The sequence below is a fragment of the Mesoplodon densirostris genome, chromosome 2 (assembly GCF_025265405.1).
Source record: "Mesoplodon densirostris isolate mMesDen1 chromosome 2, mMesDen1 primary haplotype, whole genome shotgun sequence".
NCBI lineage: Eukaryota > Metazoa > Chordata > Mammalia > Artiodactyla > Ziphiidae > Mesoplodon > Mesoplodon densirostris.
The window spans coordinates 126,756,031-126,769,089 of record NC_082662.1 but is presented as its reverse complement, the minus strand read 5'-3'; the positions used below and the strand labels follow the sequence as shown (position 1 = coordinate 126,769,089).

Below are 13,059 nucleotides of genomic sequence, written 5' to 3'. Positions count from 1 at the left end.
TACAATAATTTATCTAATGAACAATCCATATTAATATTTCCCCCAATTATCCCAATAATGTCTTTGGCTTTTTGTTCTTTTTTAAATCTAGGATCCAATCAGGGCTCCTTCGTTGTATATATTGATAGTTATCATGTCTTTTTAATCTTCCTTAAAGAATAGCCGCCCTTCTTTTGACTTTAATGTCTTTATTTTTTAAAAGACCAGGCTGCTTTTCTTATAGAATGTCCCACAGTCCAGACCTGTCTGATTTTTCCTTGTGATTATATTCTGTTTAATATATTTGACAAGAAAACTAACAAAGGAAATGCTTTCTATTTCATCACATCAGGAGGCACATAACATCAGTTTGTCCAACTGTTGATGACACTCAGTTTAATCACTTGGATAAGATGATACTCACCATAATTTTCCATTGCTAAGGTATCTTTTCTCCTTATAATTTAGGAAAATGTGGGGTTGATACTTGAAGACTGTGGGAACATTGTTCTCCAACAACCTTCTCCTAATGGTTTTAGCATCCATGATCCTTGCCTGCATCAGCTGGAGGTGCAAAATTATTTAATTCTGCCTTTACTTCATATTTATTAGGTGACTTTCCTCTGTAAAAAGAGCTTTCTCTCCTTTCACTTTTTGTTTTTCTATTCTGTTTTGTTTGTTTGGGTTTTTAGTGTTTTTTATTGGTATTGCTGTGGACTCATTATTTGTTATTCAATATGCTATAGTCCATTATTGTCATTATTCTTTTTGATATTCAGATTTTCCCAAAGTTGACCAATGAAAGTACCATCAAACCAGCCTCTGCATCATTTTGCCATGTCTCCATTTTTCTTTTCCTTTTGTTCACCTAACATATCCTAGAAATTACTCCCTATCACTTTCTCAAGAGTATCCCCCTTCTTTTTATGGCTTTGTAATATTCCAAATATTGTTTATCATAGTTTATTCAACCAGTACCTTATATGTGCACATTTAAGTTGTTACCAGTATTTTGCTAATACAGATAATGTTGCTGCTTGTGTTTTATATATATGCAGCCTATTCTTTTAAGATAGTATAAATGTTCAAATAAATTGAAGCCTGTTAAGCTAAGAGAATATAGTATTTTACTTTAACATTTTTCTAATTATAAAAGTTGGTAATACACATAATTCATAAAATTCAGAAAAACAGTCCTGAAATGTATGGAGTTAAAAGTGAAAGTATTCCTTTACACACCTGTGTTCCCACCCCTGAGCTATATCTACTCCTCTCCCCAAAACTGTTAACAGTTTGATCTGTAATGCTTCAAACTTTCTTTTGTTGTAATTGGTGGTGGTTTTATTTTTCCATATTTAGCATGTAAACATACACTCAGGGCCAATTTATTTAACTTACAAAAATGTGATCTTGCTACAGATGACGTATTATGACGTGGTGTTTTTACTTTATGTGTCTTAGATATCTTTTTATGCCCTTACATATTGAGTTAAGTCATTTATTTCAGTAGCTGTATGATAGTTTATAATACGGATTTACCATCATTTATGTAGCCATTTTCCTATCGATATTTAGATTGTTTCCAGTTTTTCAGTGCTATAGACAACTGCAGTTAATACCCTGGAACATGTCTCTGCCTATGTTCAACCATTTCTGTAGGCTAGATTCCAGGAGGTGGAATGGTTAATTAATTGTCGTTGATTCACATTTCTGCAATATCTTCCTGACATCCTTACCAACACTAAGTATTAGCAATATTTTGTATATTTGCCAATACAATGAATAAAAAAAAAAAAAAACAGTAGGGAATTCCCTGGTGGTCCAGTGGTTAAGACTCCACACTCTCACTGCCTAGGGCCTGGGTTCAATCCCTGGTCAGGGAACTAAGATCCTGCAAGCGGAGCGGCCAGAAAAAATGAATGGTAACTTATTGTTTTGATTAGCATTTTTCTGTTACTAGGGAGATCTGTTTACTAGTCCATGTTTGTTAGCCACTGATTTCTTCTATGATTGCTCACTTTTGTCTGTGGGAGTTATTTTATTTTTTTTTTTTTTGCGGTATGCGGGCCTCTCACTGTTGTGGCCTCCCCCGTTACGGAGCACAGGCTCCGGACGCGCAGGCTCCGGATGCGCAGGCTCAGCGGCCATGGCTCACGGGCCCAGCCGCTCCGCGGCATATGGGATCCTCCCAGACCGGGGCACGAACCCGTATCCCCTGCATCGGCAGGCGGACTCTCAACCACTTGCGCCACCAGGGAGGCCCGGGAGTTATTTTTTTTTAGTGGAGTTTTTGTATATAGTATCCTTTGCTGTCTGAAGTTTTGCTGCCCAAATTAAGTAGATCTGGAATTAAAAAGATTTGGATAAATGTTTTGAGAAATCCCTTACTGTATGTACCCTCGCTACTCTCCATCCAAAATCAAATTGATTCAGATAAAAAGGTGTCACTCACCTTCCTAATTTGCCATCTAAATTCAGACTGTCCAAAATTAGGAATCAAATAGGATGAGATAGAGAGGAAAATTTGTATTCTCATACTAATCTTAGTGTTAACAACTTTTTTCTCCCTGTGTATTGTTTATCTTTTGTTCTTGTTTGTGTAGCTTTACACAATAAAAAGTTGTAAATGTTTATGTTAAATATCTGTTGTTTTCCTCTATACTAGGTTTGGCTTTATTTACGTTGGCTTTTCCCATCTAAGATTTTTTTTTTCTTTATTTTTAAAACTTATTACAGAATACTGAGCAGAGTTCCCTGTGCTATACAGTAGGTCCTTGTTGGTTATCTCTTTTAAATACAGCAGTGTGTACATGTCAATCCCAAACTCCCAGTCTGTCCTTCCCCCCTGGGAACCATAGTTCATTCTCCTAAGTCTGTGAGTCTGTTTCTGTTTTGTAGATAAGTTCATTTTAAGATTTTTTAAATCTATTTTATTTTCTTCTATATGATTATTTTTAGAAACACTGAAAGTTTTAGGTGTGTGAAATGTATTTTTATGCAGTCAGTTTTATCAACACATTTATAATAACTTATTCTTTATCATTAATTTTAAATACTACCTTTTTCATATACCAGATTCTTATGTATACAAGGATGTTCCTGCAACAGTACCATACTGGTTTTTTTTTTGTTTTTTTTGGTTTTTTTGCGGTACACGGGCCTCACTGTTGTGGCCTCTCCCGTTGCGGAGCACAGGCTCCGGACGCGCAGGCTCAGCGGCCATGGCTCACGGGCCCAGCCGCTCCGCAGCATGTGGGATCCTCCCGGACTGGGGCACGAACCCGTGTCCCCTGCATCGGCAGGCAGACTCTCAACCACTGCACCACCAGGGAAGCCCAGTACCATACTGTTTTAATGATTATTTTGATATCTAGATGAGACAGTCCCTTGTTCTTTTTAAAATGTTTCTTGTTTATTATTGTTTATTTTTTCTTCCAGTAACATTTTAGGGGGAAAAGTCTCCCTTATCATTTATGCTTCCTCCAGCAGTGTATGAGAATGTGCATTTTCCCAGGTCTGGGAGAAACTAGCTGGGGGTCTGAAGCCAAGGTTAAGACTTGAATAAACCTAGAAAAATTAAAATCAAATCATCTACCCTCTAACCTGGGAGAAATCAAATAGGTTTGTAACACTGTTAAGTGTTACCTAAGTGTTTGTTTAGCGTTAACTCCTTTACCTTCTAGGTGTAACCCTCTCCCCTCCACACTAACCCCTTTCACAGTCATCTCACAGAATTTCACATCACATTACTTGTGTACATCCACTTCTGTCTACCTGGCATTTCTTCTCATTCCCCACCACCTCCCCCCAGCAACCTCACTTTACCCTCCGTATTTTCTGTGTGAGGAAATCTCATTTGTTCCTAAAAACTCAGTTCAGATATTGCCTTTTCTGGGAAGTTTTTCTTCATGCCAACGGTAAGAAGATTGTTCTAATCTTTGTGCCTCATATTATTTATTACTAATATTATCATTATCAAACTTTGAGCTGAATCAGGACATATATGCCAAATGCTTTTGAAAAAGAATAAAATATCCCTGTCTTCAGGGAGCATACCAGAGAATGAAAGGGAACACTTAAGATAGAAGAAAAATAGGTATGAACACAGATATTATATGTGATTCTTTAAAAAGTCACTAACAGGAGAGCTTTTATATCACTTTTTTCCCCAACCTAACCAGGTTTAGATTTTAGGGCTTATGTGCTAAGCCTTAGATAAGGTGCTTATACACAAACTGAGACATTCATTTGAATTCCATATGGGATGTGGCATAAGCAAAGGCACAGAGTTAGGACTGAATGCATCATTATCATGGGAGTTTCAGACCTGTAAGGAAAATACCAAGAAATGGGATTAGAAAGGCCTAAATATTCAGTAAAAGATTTGGAAAGTAGTAGCCTCCTATAACATGGATTTGAATTATAAATGAACAAATATTCTGAATCTTTTTTTTTTTCTTCAGTATTGGATGAATGAATACACCTCATCCATCGGAATTGGAGTTTTTCATTCAGGAATTGAAGTATATGGCAGAGGTACGTGTACACACAGTCTAAATATACTTTCTGAAGATTTTTCTCATTGAAAGGAGTTGCAAAATCATGACTGTAGCTCTTCCTTTTTTTTTTTTTTAAAGTACTTCCATATTTTATTGTAAAAAGTAGAAGAAAATCTCCCCATATTTGTTTATACTGTATTTTGGAAAAATGCCCAAAGTGGAATGTATCTGGGGAGAAAGTACTCAAAGTACACAAGTGTACATTGATTTGGTTATCTTTTATTCTAGGTGCTATGTCTTTATTTTTTTTCTTTTTTTTTTTTTTTTTACATCTTTATTGGAGTATAATTGCTTTACAATGGTGTGTTAGTTTCTGCTTTATAACAAAGTGAATCAGTTATACATATACATATGTTCCCATATCTCTTCCCTCCTGCGTCTCCCTCCCTCCCACCCTCCCTATCCCACCCCTCCAGGCAGTCACAAAGCACCGAGCTGATCTCCCTGTGCTATGTGGCTCCTTCCCACTAGCTATCTACCTTACGTTTGGTAGTGTATATATGTCCATGCCTCTCTCTCGCTTTGTCACAGCTTACCCTTCCCGCTTCCCATATTCTCAAGTCCATTCTCTAGTAGGTCTGTGTCTTTATTCCTGTCTAGGTACTATGTCTTAAAAAATATTTTCCTTTCGAGATTGTTATACTATGACAGTTTTGCTTTAATGTGTATTGGCATTCCTAAGAAACCTTGCACTTTGGAAAATAGTGTGATAAAAATAATCATTTTGGTTGGGAAAGGGTTGGTGCTAGAATGTCAAACTTGAAATACCAATTTCCTGAGGGAATTTCAGTAATAAATTTGTTTTTGTAGACCTACAAGTATATAAAGTTTAAAAATATCGCTGAGCAAATCCTGCCTTTGATTACATCTAGCTTTTTGCTTAAGAATGATGGCCTTTGTCATTAACTCAGCCCTTTTTATTCTTTATTACCCTTCATTATGATAAACATAACTGGAGCCACTCAAATCAAACAGCTCTGTTTCAACAGCTTTTTCCTTTGTTCTAATTCTCTCTTGATACAAGATAATCTCCTGATCAAGTTGTAAGTAGAATGTTCTGCATAAGACAGGTCACATTGCTGATTTCATCAAGGTTGTAATAATATACTAGTTTGAATCATAAACTCACCGTATAGCAGAAATGCTTTTATTTGCTTCAGCTAGGAAGTCTTTGCTATAATGTTACTGCAGTTTACTCACAGTTACCCCTGAAGACTACATACCAACTTTAGCTAATACAAAGAAAAGGCTCATTTACTTAAATGTGTCAGTGTGGTGTTTTACTGTCCCTTTTTTATATGCTAAATTAACTGCTTCTAGGTGCAGTGTACCATATTAAATGTTGGCTATAAAGATCTGCCATATAAGCTCCATTTTACCTGAAAGACTGCACCTACCAGATAATTCCAAAAAGCAGTGAGGTTTGTGCTGAAAGTTCCAGTGGTTGGAGTATTGATATGGGTGAAATGGTAGTCTGTGGGTTTGCTCCCTGTTTGATTTGGCTTTTGCCAAAGTTGTATGTATATTCCCTTTTAACTGAATTTGTATGGTGTGTTACAGTTTTTTTTTTTAAGTGCCATCGAATTTTGGACCACATGACCACGCTGCTCTGAGGTAGATTGGAGCATGAGACATTTTCTCCATTTTTCAGATGAAGAAACTAAAGCTCAGACCTGCTGAAAGTCATACTGCTAATTAACAGAACTAGGACTTGAACCCAAGTATTATATACTAGTCCATTATCCTTTTATCTGCCTAATCATTGCTCCCATTCATAAAATGACTTAAGAATAATTAGAAACATGGCTCAAAACAGCAAAGACAGGGCCAAATACATTCCTAAAAGTGAATTATTGCTTCTTGAATAGAAGAATAAGTGGGTCTACAACTTTCCTTACTATAATTGAGAAAGTTGAAAACCAAAATACAATCTTTCCATGTCTAACCTTATCTACAGTGTTTTATAAAATTCTATCATTAAATTTTTAATGTATGTTTTAGAATTAAATCCTAAATACTTTCTTATTCTACATTATTGCTTTTTTTTTCTGAAAGGTCTGAATCAAAAGTAAATGTATTGTAGAATTGCCTTTTTCTTTCCCATGCATTGTTCTGACCTTATAAGATTGTATTTATTAAATTTTAAGTGACAAGATTAATTTAAGCATTTGTTTGGAATTCTTTAAGTAAGTCTACTAAGATTTGCCCCTTAAATATCGAAGTATCTAGTACCAGAATTGTAGCCAGAAATTTTATTTCCTTCCTGATTTGAAACCGCTCTCCATTTTTGTTCTGAATGAGAGTTTGTATCTGATGAGGCTGGATGTACATTCACTGTAGTACAAGTAGCTCTCTGCTAGCTTAAAGATATGCTGTAGAAAGTGTGTATGTCTTTATGTGTGCGTGGGTGTATATGTTAATTTTGCAGCTTATCTTTTCTTGAATGAGGGGAATTGAATTAAGTTTTTCTGGCTTGCCAATGTTTTTTCCCTCTTACTCAAAGATAAACCAAGAGTCTTCATCCCAGGAACCATGAAAACTCATTGTTATTAGACAGTTTTTCCAGTAAAGTCCAGGTTTGAAATTTGATCACTTTAATTTAGAAAGTGGCAAAACACAGAAATGACCACCTACATACTTCAGCGTGATAGGTAAACGCAGGGACTTTCTTCACCTTTGAGTGTTAGTCTCCTCTAGCCAATATAAAGTAAATATAGAAGTCAGGATTACCTTTGAGCGTCTTTTGTTATTAGAGTTTCAAGTCCTTTACGTCAACTGTTCTATACAAGTAATAGGTAAATAAGATGTTTGTGAAAGCATTACTAAATTGAAAAATATTTAGATGGTATCATTATTATCCTCATCATTTATTAAATCTAATTCAGCATACTGGTTAAGTTTTATGTGATAAATACTAAAAATCATGAGTTTTCTCTTTTCAGAATTTGCTTATGGTGGCCATCCTTACCCCTTTTCTGGAATATTTGAAATTTCCCCAGGAAATGCTTCTGAACTAGGAGAAACATTTAAATTTAAGTAAGTAGGGAGGATAATTTTTATTACACTGTCTTAGATGCCAAATCTTGTTTTCAGGCATACAGAATTCATTCTGTAGATTAAAATCTAGGAACTTAAAATGTTTCTTTAATGTTGTTTCAGTTGCGGACACTTTAAAATCAAATCTAAATTGTTGTGTAAAGATAGTTATCAGCCAAATAAAGTGCCTGAAATAAGCAAGTCTGTTGCTCTTATTCAGGACCCACAAAAGTTACCATGTCTACTTTAAAAGTGTTTTTACCTGGTATAAGATTCTGCTTTAGAAAACATTTCCTGTATAATGACTGCTTCCCCTCAGTCTCCTATTTGGGGGAGATGGAGGAAAGTTTTATTGTGACCTACTTAACACTCTTAAAAATCTCTTCATTTTCCCAATGAAAGGGACACTGTTTACAAACTTGAAATAACTAAAATAATTTGAATAGATTAGCCAAGAAACTGTTGTTAAGGTACGTGTATTATATGTATTGATAAACCTAAAATTATGGATCTGAGTGTACTGTGGAGCCTTATGTGTAGTAAACAGCACTGAAAACCTGAATGCTAATAATCAAATTTCCATTCCTTAATTGAGTTTTGTATTTAAAGTGATATTTAGAATCTTAGTTTCAAGGAACTTTAAAGAAACTTCTGGACCTATAATAGTTAACTTGCCAAGTGAAAGATAGTGAAATGAGGTTATAACATTGAAATTCAGTATAGGGCTGTATCTTTTTATCACTACTGAGTTAATGATTCTCTTAGCGTATAACTAATTTGAAATATTTACACACAGAAGTGCTATAATGCCAGCCTGAATCCATTCCTTAGGTCTCCCTTTGGTCAAAACTGCTAGATAAAAGGATTTTCTAAGTATTGTCAGCTTTCTTGGATGCCTGACTTGTATCTGACTAAAATTCTACTCTCTATTGAATGTCTGTTGCATTTCCAGGGTAGTAGTTTGGGAGTGGTGGCGGGGCTGGTTGTTTTTTGGTTTGGTGTATTGTTTTTTTGGTTTGGTGTATTGTTTTGGGGGATTTGGGGTTTATAATGCTTTTTTAAAAATTAGTCATTTGACAGTCATCTCATTGCAGCCCAGTGGCAGATAAATTAAAAGATTATTTCTAAGTGAGAATATGACCAGCCATTAGATGGTGAGTGTAATTAAGCAAGAATATTTGCAGCATGGATCTGGTTCTCTAATAATGTAACTGCTAATGTAATAGTAATAAAAATAACTGTGATATTATATTTTTAATATGACACTGTTTAATAAAGAAAATGACTTATTTTACATTTGTATTATTTAGAAGTGGTATACTTAAGAGTTTATTGCTTTTAAAAAGTAGAAAATAATCGAGATTATTAAAATACCTCATTTACCTTTTAGTCTTCTTACAGTAACCCAGCTTTGTTACATCAGTCATAATATTCCTGGCAATAAGCATTTCTGGAAATGAGTCTTTAAGCATGCCTATAATACCTATAACTCACGCAGCTATATTCTTTTTTTTCTTTTTTTTTTTTTTTTTTTTTTTTTGTTCTTTAAGAGAAGCTGTTGTTTTAGGGAGCACCGACTTCCTAGAAGATGATATAGAAAAAATTGTAGAAGAATTGGGAAAAGAATACAAAGGCAATGCTTACCATTTGATGCATAAAAACTGCAACCACTTTTCTTCGGCTTTATCAGAGGTAAGTTAAATTTTATTCTAAAAGTTCTTCAAATAAATAACACTAGTATATTTACTGTCCCACTATATTTAATCCATTATTTTTTTCTGATTATTTATGTTGTGTAATATATGGTATTTTATTTCTTTTATGTGAATATTTCTTTTATATGAGTGACCTTTCCAAAGTTGGTAACTTTAGAGTCAGCACAGGTTTAAACTGTAATTCTGTTCATGACTTTGCAGTGAGTAGAGTGAATACAGTAACGGGTCTCTTCTTACTCTAATTTGTTTCATCACAATCTTATATTTTCACTTAAAAATTAATGCCTAGGGGGTTGGGGAAGAAAAAAATAATAATAAATTTTAAAAATTAATGCTTAAGTGACTTCTGCTGCTTAGCCACTATGATTTCTCTTTTCCTAAATTTTAGTTGCCAACTTGAAATTTTTCTGGCTCTTACTTATTAATAAGTAATTCATTTCTCCTATCTTGAAATTTTACTCTGCCAGTTTATCACGCACACACACACTTATTGCCTTCCCAGTTCTTGAATGCCAAGCAGAAAACCAAAAGTAGATCCAAATTAAAGGACTTTAAAAAAGAAAATGATGGGAAGAAAGCAAAAGATTATAAAATAAGGTCTGGAGAATTAAATAGTGCTTGAAACAGCTTCCCAGCTTTCTGACCCTTAGCAGATGGTTGCAGAAACCACATCAGGTACCACAGAAATTGTGAAATGTGTAAAAGAGAAAATGAGCTGCTGCTTTAGTGACCTCCTCTGCAGAGCTGTTTAGCTACCTGGCCCTTTTCACTGCCCTCATGGCTTCCACAGCATAGGTTTCAAACAGGGCTACAGCAGACTACTGCTGTGCTTCTCAAATTATTTTTGAGGACCGGCGGCATTAGCATCACATAGGAATTTGTAAGATATACATCATCTCTACCCCACCATAGATGTACTGAATCAGAATCTTCATTTTAACATGATCCCCAGATGATTCATAAAAGTTGGAGAAGTACCCACTAGTCTGGTGGGTGCATTGATACTGCAGACGTGACCAAGTTGATTTTCAAGGAAGAGAGAAGGTAGTTCTAAGCTTTCTTGACCCTAGACGTTACATTTGTAGGAAATGCATTCAAAGATCCATAGAATGTTAAAATTAGCAAAGGTTTTAGACAGCATCTAATCTAGTCTCCTCATTTTATAGACTAAGTAACAGGCCCTGATTGGGGAAATGACTTACCAAGATTGTGGAGAACTCAGATTAGACCCAGACTGCTTAGTTCAGTGCTTGTTATATTTTATCATTACTTCTTCTGGCTCCAACTTATCCTCTCTCCCAAATAAATTATTAGCTTTATTGAGCATCTGTAACACCATCTCAGCCCTGGTCTAACCCTAAAACCATATTGGAGTTGAGTGCCTGAAGAACAATTCTAGATGTCCCTGGAGCCGTCTTTTTAGGTCACAATTTTCATGCTTTCACCTGTGTGAGTGCTGAATTGTTAAAGAAACTGAGACTCAGAAGTTAGGGGACTTAGCCTAGCCTAGCCAGCTTGTTAGTGACAACTGAGACTAGAATTATGGATAGTGAAGGAGGTAAAGGGCTATTTTTAGTAAACCTCATAATCAAGGCAAAAAAATTTAATGTTAGGCACTCTTAAAAAGTTATTAAATCTAATGTGCTTCTACATCTTTGACAACATAGTTTCTACATATGTCATATAACCAATTGCAGATAGAAAACCATAGCTAATTATAAATGATTGTTGATATATGTACTCTGTTATTCAGAATTGTTCCAAAAATTCTAAGAAGCATCATAGTTATCATTTCAAATGCTTCTCTACAGCAAGGATTAGCAAACCACTACAACCTGCACACCAATACCAGCCTACCACCTGTTTTTGTACGGCCTGCAAGCTAAAGATGGTTTTTACCTTTTTCTTTATTTATTTATTTATTTATTTTTGGCTGCATTGGGTCTTCGTTGCTGTGTGCGGGCTCTCTCTAGTTGTGGCGAGCGGGGGCTACTCTTTGTTGCAGTGCGCAGTCTTCTCATTGTGGTGGCTCCTCTTGTTGCAGAGCACGGGCTCTAGGCGCGTGGGCTTCAGTAGTTGTGGCTTGCGGGCTCTAGAGCGCAGGCTCAGTAGTTGTGGTGCACGGGCTTAGTTGCTCCGTGGCATGTGGGATCTTCCCGAACCAGGGCTCGAACCTGTGTCCCCTGCATTGGCAGGCGGATTCTCAACCACTACGCCACCAGGGAAGTCCCGATTTTTACATCTTTAAACTGTTGGGAAAAGGTCAAAAGAAGAATATATAGTTACATGTATAAATTATATGAAATTCACATTTCAGTATCCATTAAAATCTAACTGGAACATGTCCGTACTCATTTTTTAACCTATCATCTTTACTGCTTACAGACTGCAGCAGCTGAGTTGAGTAATTGTATCAGAAACCAAATGGTCTGCGGAGCCTAAAGTATTTACTCTTTGGCTCTTTATAGATAAAGTTTCCCAACCCCTACACTACAGGTCAGATGCATTCGAATCTGATTCAGATTGACTTGAACAATGAGGAAATATGTTATCTCACAAAACAAGAAGTCCAGGATAAGGTGGGCTCCATGTCAGTATGGTCAGTGTTTCAACTGTGTGTCACCAGTGGCCTAAGGTCTTTTTATCTCTCTGAGCTGCCATCCTTAGGGTGTTAGGTTGGCTCTGCCCTCAGGCTAGCTCCCTTTATGGTTTTCAGGTAGTTGCAACAATTTTCGGCACCATATCCTGATACAGCAACATCAAGAGAAAAAAGAAAGCTCTGTCTCTCCCGTTACTTCTCTCTGAGAAACTGAGACTTTCTCCAGAACCTCCCACCCTTTCCAAAGCAGGTCATGTTTCATGGCCAGAATTGGGTCGAATGCCATTTCTAAACCAGTCACTAGCAAGAAGAATGGCATTGCCGTTACTAAATGCCACTGGCCTGAATACCTTCTGTAAATTAATATTTTCAGTGGGAAATTCCAAACCTGAATAAAAGAGAGAATAGTATAATGAGCCTGATATACTTATCACTTAGCTTCAAAAAGTATCAACTCATGGCTAATTTTGTTTCATCCATAAATGCCCACTCTGAAATAACACTCTGATCCCTAAATTACTTTGAAACAAATCCCAGGTGTTATTTCATTTCAGTTGTAAATAGTTTACTTTGTAGCTCCGAAGGTAAAGATTTTTTAACATAACTACAAATATTATCAACCTAAAAAAATTAACATGCATTCCTTAATATAATGCAAATATACAATGTTGAAATTTTCCCAATTGTCTTAATTTTTTAACAGTTTGTTTGAATCAGGATAAATAAAGGCCATACCCCCTTGTTACCGTGAGGTTCAGTCCGCATAGGAAAGGTAGGATAGATGTCTTGATTCTTTTCCGTTACTTAACAGTCTTCAAAAAAAGAATTGGTTCCTGTGCTGTACAGAGAAAAATTAACATAGCAGAGGGCTTTACTGTTAGGAAAGCATATTGTGGAGAGAAGGCCAAGGGTGTGACTGGATAACCTTTTGCTGCTGCTGAAGAGATTAAACATGTGACTCGTGGATCCTCTCAGCCATCTCAGTGGAAATCAGGAATAGAAATGTGATTTTCCAGGAAACATCTGTAGAGGAACCTGTTATCCAATAGAGTGAATCCCACAGGAGACTCAACATTTTTGAGGATGTTATATTAGCAGAAACACTGCCGGCTTGGACTGACAGAGGATAGAATGAAAGATGACTGTTGGATTCCAAAATTTCACAGGCAGT

The 13,059-nt window shown here is 36.0% G+C and overlaps 1 protein-coding gene across 6 annotated transcripts in view; it reads left to right on the top strand.

Annotated features, from left to right (window-relative positions):
• Window positions 1–13,059, top strand: part of DESI2 (desumoylating isopeptidase 2) — a 41,785-nt gene that overhangs the window by 23,169 nt on the left and 5,557 nt on the right. For all 6 annotated transcript variants that reach the window (XM_060090883.1, XM_060090887.1, XM_060090885.1 and 3 more), the window contains 3 exons: window positions 4,443–4,515; window positions 7,481–7,574; window positions 9,125–9,266. In XM_060090883.1, the coding sequence (XP_059946866.1) occupies window positions 4,443–4,515; window positions 7,481–7,574; window positions 9,125–9,266 (309 nt within the window). The remainder of the gene's footprint in view (window positions 1–4,442; window positions 4,516–7,480; window positions 7,575–9,124; window positions 9,267–13,059) is intronic.